This window comes from Piliocolobus tephrosceles, chromosome 14 (assembly GCF_002776525.5).
Source record: "Piliocolobus tephrosceles isolate RC106 chromosome 14, ASM277652v3, whole genome shotgun sequence".
Lineage (NCBI taxonomy): Eukaryota > Metazoa > Chordata > Mammalia > Primates > Cercopithecidae > Piliocolobus > Piliocolobus tephrosceles.
In genome coordinates this window covers 1,919,109-1,934,593 of record NC_045447.1, presented here as the reverse complement: position 1 = coordinate 1,934,593, position 15,485 = coordinate 1,919,109, and the positions used below count along the sequence as shown (strand labels likewise).

The following is a 15,485-nucleotide window of genomic DNA, read 5'->3' as shown; positions in this document are numbered from 1 at the left end:
GAGGGAGGCTGGAGGGAGAATGGAGTGAGGCTGGAGTGAGGATGGAGGGAGGCTGGAGGGAGAATGGAGTGAGGCTGGAGTGAGGATGGAGGGAGGCTGGAGGGAGAATGGAGTGAGGCTGGAGTGAGGATGGAGGGAGGCTGGAGGGAGAATGGAGTGAGGCTGGAGTGAGGATGGAGGGAGGCTGGAGGGAGAATGGAGTGAGGCTGGAGTGAGGATGGAGGGAGGCTGGAGTGAGGCTGGAGGGAGGATAGAGTGAGGCTGGAGGGAGGCTGCTGAGGCCTTAGCCTGGCTTTGACAGAGACTAAAAACACTTTCCGGGAAGGAGAAAGAATCTGGTGGGGGAAAGTGCTGGTGTTGCGCTTTCTGATATTAACAGAGAAGCGTGTCTGACTACGTGTTCCAAGGAGAAAAGGCCATTAATGGATGGAAGACAGAATTCCCAAAAATCACAAGGAGAGAAACTGGACTTACGGTTTCAGAAAACCAGCAAGACAGAGTGGAAGGAAAACAGGCCACAAAGTAAAATGGACTCAACACATCAGAGCCAGGGAGGGCACCAAGAACACCCAATCTCCCAACAAAGCCAGAGGCTGGTCAGGCGGGTGGGAAAGCAAAACCCAGCGGCATGCTGCTTCCATGAAAACACCTGGAGATGATGACGCGTTAAAAGGCTGAAAATACAGGGATGGGCCGGGTGCAGTGGCTCACGCCTATAATCCCAGCACTTTGGGATGTCGAGATGGGCAGATCACGAGGTCAGGCATCCTGGCTAACATGATGAAACCCCGTCTCCACTAAAAATACAAAAAATTAGCCGGGCGTGGTGGTGGCGCCTATAGTCCCAGCTACTCCGGAGACTGAGGCAGGAGAATGGCGTGAACCGGGGAGGCACAGCTTGCAGTGAGCCGAGATGGCGCCGCTGCCCCCCGGCCGGGGGAAAGAGTGAGACTCCGTCTCAAAAAAAAAAAAAAAAGAAAATACAGGGATGGATAAAAAAATGCAAAAAAAAAAAGCAAGAGTGGCAACGCTTCTACCAGGAAGATGAAATTCAAGCTCAAAAAGAATAAGGGAAATAGATAACGACTTTTTAAAAAAGCATAATTTGCAAAGTAAATACAGTCATCAGGGCCAGGTGCGGTGGCTGACGCCTGTAATCCAGCACTTTGGGAGGCCATGGCGGGCAGATCACTAGAGGTCAGGAGTTTGAGACCCCTGGCCAACATGGTGAAAACCCGTTTCTATTAAAAATACAAAAATTAGCTGAGCATGGTGGCAGGCACCTGTAATCCCAGCTACTCAGGAGGCTGAGGCAGGAGAACTGCTTGAACGAGGGAGGAAGGGGTTGCAGGGAGCCGAGATCGGGGCACTGCAGTCCAGCCTAGGCGACAGAGCTGGACTCTGTCTCAAAAAAAAAAAAAAAAAAACAACGAAAAACAGTCATCATAGAGTTATGTGGGCTGGGCACAGTGGCTCACACCTGTGATCCTAACACTTTGGGATGAGGCAGAAGGAGTGTTTGAGGCCAGGAGTTCAAGACCAGCCTGGGCAACATGGCAAGACTAGGTCTCTATTAATTACATAAAAAGTTATGTGTGTGGGGAGTGGGGGGTGGGGGATAGGGGCGGAGGAGAGCATCATGGAAAAGAGCTAATGCAGCCAGGCGAGTTGGTTTATGCCTGTAATCCCACATTTTGGGAGGCCGAGGCGGGTGGATCACGAGGTCAAGAGTTCGAGACCAGCCTGGCCAATACAGTGAAACCCCATCTCTACTAAAAATACAAAAATCAGTCAGGTATGGTGGTGGGCGCCTGTAGTCCCAGTTACTCAGGAGGCTGAGGCAGGAAAATCGCTTGAACCCGGGAGGTGGAGGTTGCAGTGAGCCGAGACCGTGTCGCTGACTCCAGCCTGGGAAAAAGAAACAGACTGCATCAAAAAAAAAAAAAAAAAAAAAAAAAGCAAGCAAGAAAGAAAAAGAGCTAATGAGTTACTGCACGCTGGGCTGAACCCCTGGGTGATGGGCTGCTCTGTGCAGCAAACCACCATGGCACACATTCACCTACAAAACGAACCTGCACATCCTATACGCGCACCTCTGAACTTAAAAAATATAAAAAACAAAAAAGAAAGTAGACCCCGATTAAAAAAAAGTTGCGTGTACCAAACTATATAGCAGTAAAATATACATAAAAGAAGACCTGATAATTATATGTTTGTTTATTTATTTACTTACGAGACAAGTCTTGCCCTGTCGCCCAGGCTGGAGTGCAGCGGCACGATCTTGGCTCACTGCAAGCTCTACCTCCCAGGTTCACGCCATTCTCCTGCCTCAGCCTCCTGAATAGCTGGGACTACAGGCGCCTGCCATCATACCCGGCTAATTTTTTATATTTTTAGTAGAGATGCGGTTTCACTGTGTTAGCCGGGATGGTCTCAATCTCCTGCCCTCGTGGTCCGCCTGCTTCGGCCTCCCAAAGTGCTGGGATTATAGGCGTGAGCCACCGCGCCCGACCGAAAAACTGATTTTTAATATTATGATGTCAAGACATAGTCAAGTGACATCAACATAACTTTTCGGAACTAAACTTTTTTTTTTGTTTTTTTTTTTTTTTGAGATGGAGTCTCGCTTTGTCGCCAGGCTGGAGTGCAGTGGCGTTATCTCAGTTCACTGCAACCTCCACCTCCTGGGTTCAAACGATTCTCCCGCCTCAGCCTCCCAAGTAGCTGGGACTACAGGCATGCGCCACCATATCCAGCTAATTTTGTATTTTTAGTAGAGATGGGGTTTCTCCATGTTGGTCAGACTGGTCTCAAACTCCAGACCTCAGGTGATCCACCGGCCTTGGCCTCTCAAAGTGCTGGGATTACAGGGGTGAGCCACTGCGTCCAGCAGAATTAAACATCTTTAAAGGCAAACTCAATTTAAGAGCTGATATAGATTAGGCCCTACTTACAGAAAATACTGCTTTTTCTTAAAAACAGTTTTGGCAAGTTTAGTTTGGTCTGCTATAATCAGGTGCTCTGCCATAAAAAGAGTAATATATTTGAAAGATGGAGATTTTACACATCACGCCCCTAAGTTCATGTTCCAATCAAATTCAGATAAAGAACCACCACAAGAACTCCCAGGAACCCAACTATTTAAAAATGGAAACATACATTCCTAGATAAACCTAGGTCCAAAGAGGCAATAAAAATGGAAACTAGAGCTACTCTGGAAATCTATGAAAAGAACAGTTCACACCAAGCTGCTCTCAGAAGAGTGCAGCCTAACAAGCCTCGTTATCAAGACAAGAGACCCAAGTCAGTAAACAACTGAGCCCTCACTCAGGAAATCAGAAAAGCGGCAAGAACTCACACTAGGAAAAAGCATCCCTTAGAAACATCAACAGAATAAACTCCCGAGGCTGATGGACACAGAGGAAGACTGGAAATAAGAAAGGAGACAGACTCTGGTAAGCTGGGCACGCACCACTGTATGGGGAGACCTGGAGGACTAGGAAGGCCCAGGGAAGCTGCGGCAACGGCCTAGTGGCAGAGAGGGCTGGGCAGGCTCCTTCCCCAGGGCCATAGCCTGGAGGTGACAACACACAGAAACCTGGTGGCGAGTGAGGACTGAGGACCCCGCACCTGTCCAGCCACCTCCTGCTATAGGGCCCACACGCCCTCAGGTCTCCTGGCCCCTGGGGTCCAGGCCAGGTCCTTACCCCCAGCTCCTCTGCAATCTTCTGCCACTCCAAGTGGCCGTGTGCAGCCGCGATCGCCTGCAGCTGTTCCACCTCCTCCCCGCTCCACTCCTGCTTGTTGATGCTGGGGTGCTCAGAGTTCTGCCAGAACTTCCGGATCTCCTCTGCGCTGCGGCTGCCTTCAAACTGCACAGACAGAGACACTCAGCCTTGCAGGCCACTGACCCCAGGGCGCCCTAGATGCAGCTCCAGGCTGAGCTATCGCTCTCTGCCAGCTGGAGGCTTCCAATGGCTGCAAGTAAGCGGAATCTTCGTCCAACTCACTAGGCCTTGCACGGCCAAATACGTAGACTTGGCTCCAAATGCAAAGCCGGGAGCCTTCCAGACCGTCTCAGAAAGGGGGCTGTGCACCAGCCAGAAAGCCCTGAGGCCACTCACCACTACCAACTGCCGGACGTGTGCTTGACCCGGGTGAGCAGGGGTCACCGTGGAACCTGTGCCAGGGAGGGTGTGGCCTTACCACCCAATTCCCACCGCACCTGGGCTACAGGGAGCTGCGCTGCGAGCTGCTTGGGGCTCAGACCTGCCCCTGACTTACGTTAATGTTGGAAATCTTCTCCCAGTCATGGCTGTCCAGCCTGTTTCCCAGCAAGGCCTCTTCTGGAAGCTGGCTGGAGGAAGGGATGAGGTATTGGCGCCACGCCTGGCCTGTGGGCTCCCCTGGGCCCTCCCGGGAGGCCTCCTCACTTGATGTCCTGGATCTCCTTCTCGGCTTCCCTGGCCTGCTTCTCCAGGGCCTGCTTCTCCAGCTCATTGGAGACTTTGCTCTGCTTCTGGTGCAAGTACTCAAGCCTGCAAAGCAGAGCAGAGGCAGAAGGGCTGCAGACATAAGGGCTGCTGGGCGGGACGGGTTCTCTGCGCAGTATAGGGCAAAGAGTGTGAGCTCAGCAAAGATTCTGAGCCTCCCTTACCCTCCCTGCCTTGGCCTCCTCACCCATGAAAGATGCCGTAGCACCCACCTCCAGGCTGCCACTGGGGTGGGAAGGGCTGCAGTGTCTGCTGACACAGAGGCTACTGCCTGCTGGCCCCCATGTCTCAGAGCCTCGCCACAGCCCTCCAGAACCTCAGGGCCCCAGCTCCCAGCCTATGCCTGCCTGCTGGCCCCCATGTCTCAGAGCCTCGGCACAGCCCTCCGGAGCCTCAGTGCCCCAGCTCCCGGTCTGTGCCTGGCACAGAGACACAGCCATGGGCAGATGTCCTGACTGGTGCCCAGTGAGGGGGCCGGAGGCTGTGAGGTCACAGGAAAGAACCACTCCCCCGAGCAGGCCAGGGAGGAAAACCCAGCTCTCCCCAAGCCTGAGGAGAGACCCACCGTCGTCACTGCAAACCCTGACCATACACACCAGGCCACGGCTGGCAGGCGGGCCCCAGGACCCCTGGCCTGGCCAAAAGCCTCTCAGTGCCCAGAGATGTCCTGGCAGCTTGTATCCTAAAGGCACCCCCTCTGCCTTGAGAGCTCATGGTGGCCGCACAGAAGACAGGTGGGGACCCGCTGTGCTGCTGACGGAGTGGCCAACAAGGTGCTGCTGGGTCTCTGGGCTCTGGGAGCAGCTCTGTCTTTGACCGAAGTCATCAGGACAGCAGCGCCTTCTATCGCGTGTGGACAGTAAGGCCGTGCTGTGCCTTACTTTGGTCACATGATATCACCCCATTAGCAAACACCAGGTTTCAGGCACAGGGAAAGAGAGACCCAGAGAAGAGAAGCTGCCCGAGCCACACTCCTCATCATGGCTGTGTGGACCGACCCCGCGCCCTGAGCCACACCCCTCATCATGGCCGTGGTGACCACCCCGCGCCCTGAGCCACACCCCTCATCACGGCTGTGGTGACCACCCCGCGCCCTGAGCCACGCCCCTCATCACGGCCGTGTGGACCACCCCGTGTGCCGAGCCACACCCCTCTCATCCGCCGTGGTGACCACCCCGCGCCCCGAGCCACACCCGTCATCATGGCCATGGTGACCACCCTGCGCCCCGAGCCACACCCCTCAATGTGGCCGTGTGGACTGATCCTGTGCTTAGCCGCCTGGCCACGAGGAAGCCCCCTTCAGGGGAAAAAGGCATGGTCCAGGCATCAGCATCTCTCCATGGGATGGCAGGACCTGCTGCAGAGAACAGGCACGCAGCTAAGCCGAACCTCTGCCAAGCCCAAATCAGCCAGCCTTGACTTTTCCTGTTGGCTGGAAAAGGCTGTTTGTTTTTGAGACAGGGTCTCGCTCTGTTGCCCAGGCTGGAACGCAGTGGTGCAATCACAGTTCACTGCAGCCTTGACCTCCTGGGCTCAATCGATCCTCCCACCTCAGTCTCCCGAGTAGCTGGGACCACAGGCGTGCACCACCACACTCGGCTAATTTTTTTTACTTTTTGAAGAGGTGGGGTCTCATCATGTTGCCCAGGCTGGGCTTGAACTCCAGGGCTCAAGAGACCCTCCGGCCTTGGCCTCCCACAGTGCTGGGATTCCAGGTGTGAGCCCTGCACCCAGCCCGAGGGCCATTTTTGACCTTTGATTTTAGACTTACTTCAGTAGCTTGGGCTGAAGCAATCGCTGCAGGCGGTCACTCACCACTGACTTTCGGAGCAAGGCCTTTTCCCAGTTTTTCCCTGAGGAGAAGCCACAGCGCCATCACTGAGGATCTGGATCCTCTCCACGGCCCAACCCTGTGGTCGGTGTGCACTTCCCCAGGCAGTGGTGGGGGCCCCACAGCGAGTAAGCAGCACATCAGGCCACAAGTGCGGCCCCTCCACCCACCGACATAGCTTCACTCGAGGCTTGGTGCCAGCTCACGGGCAGAGCTGCCAGGGCTTTGCGGCCCAAGACAAGGCAGAGAGACTGAGTAAGAGAGTAGGGTGCGGCCTGGCCCGTCCCGCATGACGGGCGTTCTGGAAAGGACCTGCTCAGTGTGGAAAGGCAGGGGTCAAGGAGCCAGTCCCAGTGGTCAAGGCCTGAAGGAGCCATGAGGTCACAACAGAGAAAAGTCTGAGAACTTGAGAAGAAACTGGGGAAAGCAGGGCCGTGGGGAGGGGTCCCCCGCGTTCAGAGGTGCCGCATGGCCGGCTGGGGCTCTTACATTTGGTCACGAGGAGCTCCTCGAAAGCCTTGATCCCCTGGGCAGCCTTCTCTCGTGTGTCCTCGTTGGCAGGGGGCCCCTGTCAGGGTGCACAGCATCACCACAGGCACAGACCACGTGTGCTCCCTGCAGGCCCAGCACATCCTTCCAGAGTCCACAAAAGGACTCGGGCCCCCTGCCTCCGGTCCTCCTGTACTGTGAGGCTGGCGGCTGCAACCCTGCCGGCCAATCCATGAGGCCTGCTGTGGTCAGGCCTCGCACAGGCAACCCTGGCACCTCCACAAGGGCCTGCTCATCGCTTCACAGGGCAGCCCGGGCAGCCCAGCGCAGAGCAGAAGGCAGCCTGCCCACCATGGAGGAGGCAGTGTGAAGGAGGTTGGCCAATGTTATCTTGAACTCACGGGAATTCACGACTCCCTGCAGCAGGACTTGGGGACAAGGGCCCTTCCCACGGTGCACAGAGCCTTGCCGACAAGAGCAGGGCCTGGGCCACTCACCACACCCGTGACCTTGTCCTTGAAATACGGCTTCATGAAGTGCCCCATGTATGTGCTTGGGGGCAGGCTCTTGCCATCCTTCACCTTGGTGCCTTTGGACCCGGCCAGATCCCTCATGAGCTCCTCCTGTGACAGATACAAGACAGGGACCCCTCTGTGGACCAGCAGCAACGACTCTCCCTGTGGAGGAGACCCCGGGCAGAGGAGAGGCAGGAAGCTGGGGAGCCCTGGACCTGGGAGGTCCAGCTGTGGGGGGCTCTGGGGGTGGGGAGGTGCGGGCACCGGGGGCCGAGGCCCGTCCCACCTGCTGCTCCCGGTTCTGGGCCAGCAGCAAGTTGGCCTCAGCCAGCTTCTCTTGGATGACCTCCTGGTAGACCATGTTCAGCTGCAGGCAGGTCTCCGGGTCTTCGGGGAGGGTTTTATCCTTGGGGTCCTCCTCGTCATTGCTGGCTTCACCCCATCTTTCTTCTTCCTGGTTACGAGCCAGAAATGGCATGTGAAGGGATGAGATGTGGATGTTGCCCTGTCCTCGGGAGCCAGTCGCCCATCGCTGGGCCTCTGGGACACCGAGGCAGCTCCAGCATAGCAACACCCCATGTGGCAGCAGGAAGTGACCCTGGTGGGCAGCAGGAGGGCATCTGAGTTGGGAGCGGAGCGTGTTGGGCGTCAGAGTTGGGAACGGAGCACACCTCGAGGTGGCCCGTGTGTGCCTTTCCTAATCCACGGCAGGTGGAGCCTCCTGCCTGGAACGCGCCAGGGCTGGGGCTGCTGCGAGGCAGGAGCTTTCTAGGACCACAGGCGTCCTTGTGAACCCTGAACTCTGTCCTGAGCCCCTGTGGTGTGAATCACCAGCAAAGCACGGGGAGCAAGCGTGTGTGGGAGGAAAGTCTCTGCAGAGCCAGGAAGTGGACGTGGTGAAAATGCCCGTCGGGATCCGGTGAGGCGCCCACGGGCTACGGCAGGGTGCTCACCCACAGAAGGCAGACCACACAGCCGCGCTAACATGAGGCGACTCAGTACCTACTAACTCGGTGGAAAAATGAAGCAGCTAATCGCCAACGTTTTCCAAAGTAAACAAAAGACAGCTAATAAAATAATGACCGGCCTCACAGAGTGGCTGCCATGTGCTGTTTAGGTGTTCGTGTATTTTTCTTTTTTTTTGAGAGAGGGTCTCACTCCATCACCCAGGCTGGAGTGCAGTGGTGCAATCACAGCTCACTGAAGCCTCGACTACCTGGGCTCAAGTGATCCTCCCGCCTCAGCCACCCAAGTAGCTGGGTCCACAGCCACGTGCCACTGCACCAGCTAGTTTTTGTATAGCTGCTTGTGTTAACTGACTTGTGCTGGAGACGTCCCTGCTGCCCCACAGGAATCTGAGGCATAGAGCGCTGAGCTGTGAGGGGCAGGACCCAGGTGCACAACTCAGCTTTCCATGAGTGACAGATGCCACGCAGGAGACGGAGGCATACAGCCATGAGCTAAGAAAAAAGCCAAGAGGTGTGATCACCAAGCTGCTAACAGTGGTTATTTCTGGGGACAATTTCAATGACAAATGCTTTCTGATTTTTTTTTTATAACAAACGCGCATCATTTTCATAAGGCAGAAAAACCAATATGGGTTCAAACCACACCCCCTCCCACGCCACTTTGGAAGGTGCTGGCAGGCCCGACCCAGTGGCACAGCCAGATCAGGCCAGCAGTTACCGAGATGAGGGGATCGGCAGGGTCCAAGTCCTCAGAAGGCAGTGACTCTGTCAGAAACACAAGCAACACAGTGTTGGTGACCAGCGTCTGGGTCGGGGTGGGGGCGCAGCTCACCACTGTTTCTTGGGCAGAGGGGAGAGGGCCCGGGCTGTCAAGTGGTGAGAGCGCCTCAGGCTGAGGCTTGCAATGAGCGGACCTTCCCTCTCTGACAGCAGGGTGGGCAATGGACCAAGGCCAGTTAGCCAGATGGAGAAGACTCTGACCACACACTGGGGACCTCCAGGCACACGGGACAAAGCTACACGGGGTTCACTGGACGGCACAGGCTATCTTGCATTGGAGAGACAGACGGAGAAAGCTTAGCAGAAAATGGCCCTGTCCTTCGGGAGCTCCTCCAGTCAGGTGGAAGGCACGGACGTAGAGGCCCTGACCACAGAGAAAGATAGCAGGTTGCCTCAGAGGCAGGCCCTAGGTCTGGGAGAGGTGGGAAACAAGGCTGGGGGGGATCTCCTGTCAGGGAGCAGCTGGTGGGGTTGGGGTAGGCTCAGAAGATAAAGGCAGCATGGAGGGGAGCACGTGGGGAGGGGAGGCTGTGGGGTGGGGAGCCTATGGGGTGGGGAGCACATGTGTTAGGGAGCACATGTGTTAGGGAGCACATGGGGAGGGGAGCACATTGGGGTGGGGAGGACATTGGGATGGGGAGCACATTGGGGTGGGGAGGACATTGGGATGGGGAGCACATTGGGAGGGGTGCATGTGAGGAGAAGAGATGCTGGGGGTGTGAGCTGTGGTGACCATCAGGCATGGACTGTCCAGGCTGCCATCGGTGAGCTCCAGGCTCGCCCCCTCCTCCCAGGATGGTCCACTCCAGAAGCCCTGCACAGGCCCAAGGAGGCCAGGGCCAGACCCTGGGAGGACTAGAGCCCAGGGTACACACACAGCCAGCTGCTTCAGGGGCTAGCAAACATGGAATGGTCAGAAGCTCTCTGGCTGGAGTACAGGCAGACACCAGTTGGCAAAAAATTGGGCCTGGTTCAAGCAGTACCAGCCATCGTTTTATTATTATTATTTTTAGAGGCGGGGTCTTGCTGCGTTGCCCAGGCTGGACATGAACTCCTGGGATCGAACAATACTCTCACCTGAGCCTCCGGAGTCCCTGGGGTTACAGGCCCGAGAGACCACACCTAGTTACCATCACACCCTAATGTACCTGAGAGGAACCCAGGGGGCAGACCAGCTGTTCTTACCAGGACCCCAGGAGGCCAGGTGCAAGGGGCTCACCTGCTTCAGAATCTGACTCGAGACTTGATTCTGAGACCTCCACGTGGGTGCCCGTGGAGCTGGGATCTAAAATCCTTTCCAGCTCCTTGATCTCCTGCGTTATCTTCTCTCTTTCAGCATCTACATCCATGACTTCTGCCTGCCTCCAAAACACACCCCAAGATGTTAGAAACCAAGACTGTGCTGGGATCCCATTCTCCTTCAGACACAGCCGCCCACAGGGGATGGCAGGAGTCTGCTCGGCAGCAGGCACTGGGCTCCCCAGAGAAAGATCAAGAGGCCAGGCCCAGAATCAGGGAGCCCTGGAGTGGCAACCTCAGACCCCACGAACTCCTGCTACGTGCTATGCCAGGAGCCTAAGCCCCGAGGTCTCCCGCCTGCTCTGAGGCTGCAATTGGCACAGGCAGGGAGTGGATGAACCAGGGCAGGCCCACTGTCCTGTCTCTGCTCCCACACCAAGCCACGCCGAAACTGGCCACCCAATACAGAAAGTGTGGGGTGCAGTGGCAAAGTCACCACAGGGCAAGGACACAGCCCGTGCCCCGCTTTGGCCATCCTGCTCTCCCATGGCACAGAGACGGACCACAGAGGGCATTTGAGAAAAATTCAGAGACACACGCTGAAACTGCCCAGGTGACAGGCACTTCCCCCATGTAAGGAAGGTCTCAAAGGCAACCCAAAGGCACAAGGCTGGCTGTTCTCTGTGCATCCATAACAGCACCTGGAATGTGGCAGTGCCTGAGACCGAACAAATGTCTGCCAAGCTTTTTTCTTAGGAACTGTGGTCTAGGAAGTCTGAAGGGAGAAGGACGCTAGAGAGAGACAGTAGGAGAATGAAGCATTAGCAGAGAAAATCTAAAGGAATCACTAGCACAGACCCCGGAGCCCAAAACACCCAACAACAAAGAGAAACGCCCTCCCCTGCCCTTGGCATGGCTCTCCCTGCTGGAGACTGACTGGGGCACTGCCCAACTGGAACAAACCAAAGCATCCACCCGCCAGCACCGTTAGCCACATCAGCAGCCCAGGTCCCCTCACTCCTTCACAAAGCCCCTTGTTGATGCCCGAAATGCTTGTGAACCTGTAAACTCAGCTAACAGCCGGCCAGAAGCAGAGCTGGCAGCGACCGCAGGCCGGTTCAGCGTCTTCCAAGGTAAATGCTTTCCCTTGGAAGCCTCATGCAAGAGGCTGCTGCCTCCCCTCCCCGAGTTGCTCAGGAGAGCAACGATCGGCAGGAAGGAGGTCAAAGTCACACGTGCTGAGCCACCGACATCAGGGGCTGTCCCTCTCCCCGCACCCCTCTCCCAAGGGCTGGTCATGAGGGCTGCCCACCAAAACGGAACGCAGCAGACGGTCCCTCCCGCCCCAGCTGCGGGGACGCCACTCAGACTCGGCTTGGCCCAGGGAACCCCAGGAAGCGCCAGGGCGATGGACGTTTAGGCACCGGTTTGGGAGACACACCCGGCTCAGGCCCAGTTCCGCCTCCTGCTAGCTGCGGGACCTGAGGAAACCCCCCCGGGGCTCGGCCACCGCAGAATCGACGGCGCAGTCCCCGAGACGCACGCGGGCGCCCTGCAGCCGGGACCCCCCCGCCGGCGCCTCCTCGGAGCCCGCGGGGGCCGCAGCCCGCTCCCAGCCGAAGGGCTCCCAGGGCCGGAATCCTCGCGCGCCCAGGCTCAGCCGGACGGGGCCACGCCGGGCCTCAGTTTCCCCGACTCTGGACGCTGCCTCGTCCCCGTCCCGGGCCTCGGATGTCCGCTCCTCGGAACATCGCCCCTCCGCGGAGAGAGCCCGGGAGCTGCCACCGCCACCCACGCCTCACCTGTTATGTGCAGACTTTACCTGCCCGCGCGGACCCAGCCGTCGCCCGGGCGACCGCAGACTCAAGGCTTCCGGCGGCTGCAGAACAAGAGCGCCGCGCGCCGGAAGTCCCGCCTCCTGAGGCGCGGGGCACGCCGGGACGGCCGCTGCCCCGCCGGGACTAGAGGGGCGAACGGCTCGATGCTGCCCTCGCGCGGCCGTCCTGGGGGCCGCCTCCGCGCGCTCTGGAGGGACGCGGGTGGACGCGGGACCCCAAGGCAGGGGACAGGCGAGGACGGGCACCCGGCCACCTGGTCACGACCCGGAAGACCGGCCTTCACTGGCTGTGACCTTCGGTGGCCACCGCTGGACCTCTCTGTGCCTGATTCATCCTCTGTTAACGGACATCTTGGGGTTTGGTTAAGCAGCGGATAAGAAAGTCTACGTGAAGGGCTTTTCCCGAGCCTGCCCTGCGTGCTCAGGACCGCCCAGGCCAGGCCGAGCTCCAGGCACGTGCAGGAGACTGAGGTCAGAGGTGGGGGCCCACACCACGCAGAACTCACTTCCCTGGTCACCTGTGCCCACCCTCTGGGCCCTCTAGGGTGTCCTGGCCTGGAGAGCTGCCCCGGGGACCTCCCTTAAGTGAGTATTCATTCAGGAACGTGCCAGGGCTAACTCAGCGGGGAGCTGGGCAGGAGCCTACAGTTCCTGGTTCCTGAGAGCTTGTAAGCACCAGAGGTGCTGCAGAGACATCCTGGGCCCAGCCAGTTGAGGGGGCCTCCACTCCAGCCTGGGGAGAGCTGGGGGCATCAGCTGGAGAACTATAAAGGGGGTGTGACCCGTCTACCCAGGAGGTGGGCTTTTGGTGGCAAAGGGCTAGGCCCAGGTGAGGCCAGGCTGGGAGCTAGGGATTGGCAAGAAACAGATGGAGGGGATGGAACCAGGTGGCTGTGGGCTCCTTGAGTGCCTCGTTTCAGTCCTTGTGTCGTCGTGACCTGCCTGAGTGGGGCTGTGGGGCTGGAAATCTGGAGGCAGAGGCAGGCAAGTTGTATTTTTTTTTTTTTTTTTTTTTTTGAGACGGAAGTCTCACCCTTTCGCCCCAGGCCGGACTGCAGTGGTGCAATCTCGGCTCACTATAAGCTCCGCCTCCCGGGTTCACGCCATTCTCCTGCCCCAGCCTCCCTAGTAGCTGGGACTACAGGCGCCCGCCACCACGCCCGCCTGATTTTTTATATTTTTGGTAGAGACGGGGTTTCATCGTGTTAGCCAGGATGGTCTCCATCTTCTGACCTTGTGATCCGCCTGCCTCGGCTCCCAAAGTGCTGGGATTACAGGCGTGAGCCACCGCGCCCGGCCTGTAAGTTGCATTTTTAAACTTCTTACTATCAAACACTTTAAACACAGACAACAAAAGAGAGGGGTGTGCAAAACCCACATGCCCATCCCCACTGCGCTTCCCTGGGCCCCATCTGCTCCATGAGCTGCTGGCATGAGCCAGGGACCACCCTGCTTCACATGCATCTGGTGGATGGGACCTGCCTGGCCATCCGGACTTTGTGACTGCCACCCCATAAAATGCTCTCTCTCCCGAAGGGACTCAGGGAAGGTCTGTGGCCTGAGGCATCCTCGAAGGATGCCCCCATCCTGCTGCTACAGGGCTCCCTGAGCTGCCTACACACTCAGAACCTCATTCCGCCACTTTCCAACCATAGCACCCTGTCTCAAGTCAGCTCTGTCAACAGAATCCAGAGCCTGCTTTCACCAACCGGCGGGAATGGGAGGTGCATGGGGCTAGGCAGCAGGACCACTCCACAGTGACTGCTGGAAAGCTCTGGCTTTCACCTGTAGCTAAGACGAGGGGTCTAGCGGTTCAGACACCTTGTTTTAAAAAATTCAACCACATGATCTGAAAGGATGACCCAACGCTAGAATCCAGTCTGTCCAGCTTTGAAATGTGCAGCTGCATGACTCACACGTATGGGTCCCTGTGGTCAGGCCCAGGCAGCAGTGGTCTGAGTCTGCCCCTGACCCTGAGGGCTGAGGACCTGAAGAGAACCTGCCAGCACAAGGCACCAGTTAGGGCAAGAGCGAGTGAGGTGTGGAAGGACACGACGTTCTCCAGGGACTGGCTAAGTCAGCAGAGAAGAGACAGTGTGGTGAACTGCAGAATTTATTAAATAAGAAAGCTATCAATTGGAACAGGAAGAAAAAAGAAAGTTTAAAAAAAATTCTATAGGAAAATAGTCAAAAAGGCATTTAGTGTTTGTTAACTTCCCTCTGCGGGAGGCCGTCAGAAAGGCAGCTAGGACCTCACACACCCGGGCGGGCTCTGCACATACTTGAAATTCCTGAATTCTAAACTGCATTGTACAAAATGCTATTTGAAACATCCACCAGAACCCCCAGCCAAAGAGGAGCATCTGGACAGCTTCACAGCACGGAATGTGTGGCCATGGTCCCCGCGGGTCCTGGGGGAGGACAGCAGCAGCCATGCAGTGGTCCCTCCGCACTCGGGCCATGACCACAGGGACCAGCCGCTGGGGCCACCAGAGTGACCTGGGAGCCAGAGGGAGCCCTGAGTGTCAGCGGAAGGCACAGGTCCCTGCCCAGGGTGGCCACCTCAGAGGCGCATTTAGCGTTTGTTCTACTTACGAAATCAAGGACAATCAATTGTACTTATCTTACAACTGACGTTCTGGGATGGGATTGGAAAACACTGATTCCAGAACTGCTCGTTCTCTTAAAATCGCTGGCTTTCATGACAGTGTCTTCCAAGAGCTCATTAGACTCTATAAGACCGCAGGAATTTCGCCACGAAGGGCTGCATAGAAAACACAGGGGCAACTCGGCCAGGGCTGCTCCCCTTGCGGTGGCCAAGAACTGGCTGAGGGCACGACACTGGACTCTTGCGATAAACACTTTACTCTGGGTGAAGACTGCATATTTAAGGACACAACTGCACGTTCAGATCAAGCGGTGGTGATCTCAGGGCATACACGGAGCTTCATGCTGAAAACACCCAGGGGGTCCTCAAGAGTCTTCCTCCTCATCTTTAATTTCAGAAATTCTGTCTATAGATTTAAGGATTTCGGCAACGAGATTCAGTGTCTCAGCTCCGGAAACCAGTTGCCTGAAAGCAAGCATGGATACCAGGATGGGCGGCAGCAGCTACTCAGCAGCAATGGGGCTCTGGGGGGAGAAAGGGGAGGGGCTGGAGGGGAAGAAACGGGGTTCCACATGGGAGGTGGGGGAGAAAGGGGAGGGGTTGGTAGGGGGAAAAAGGGGAGGGGTTGGTAGGGGGAAAAAGGGGAGGGGTTACGGGGGGAGGGGGAGGGGTGAAGAACTCTGAGGGTCAATATTGGTGTAGATCTGGGGGGGGGAAGGGGGGGG

The 15,485-nt window shown here is 57.1% G+C and overlaps 1 protein-coding gene across 3 annotated transcripts in view; it reads right to left on the bottom strand.

Moving 5' to 3' along the window:
* Positions 1-12,231, bottom strand: part of SNAPC4 (small nuclear RNA activating complex polypeptide 4) — a 26,897-nt gene extending 14,666 nt beyond the window's left edge. The window contains exons 1-10 of one of the 3 annotated variants that reach the window (XM_023227651.1): positions 12,118-12,231; positions 10,296-10,434; positions 9,015-9,061; positions 7,615-7,782; positions 7,311-7,436; positions 6,814-6,892; positions 6,265-6,346; positions 4,434-4,538; positions 4,285-4,357; positions 3,708-3,872 (exon numbers count right to left, since the gene is read on the bottom strand). In XM_023227651.1, coding sequence (XP_023083419.1) covers positions 3,708-3,872; positions 4,285-4,357; positions 4,434-4,538; positions 6,265-6,346; positions 6,814-6,892; positions 7,311-7,436; positions 7,615-7,782; positions 9,015-9,061; positions 10,296-10,425 — 975 coding nt within the window. In that variant the 5' untranslated portion in view covers positions 10,426-10,434; positions 12,118-12,231. Of the gene's footprint in view, positions 1-3,707; positions 3,873-4,284; positions 4,358-4,433; positions 4,539-6,264; positions 6,347-6,813; positions 6,893-7,310; positions 7,437-7,614; positions 7,783-9,014; positions 9,062-10,295; positions 10,439-12,117 lie in introns of all 3 variants that reach the window. The other 2 variants (XM_023227652.1, XM_023227653.1) reach the window with 2 other exon arrangements.
* Between the last annotated feature and the right edge of the window lie 3,254 nt (positions 12,232-15,485).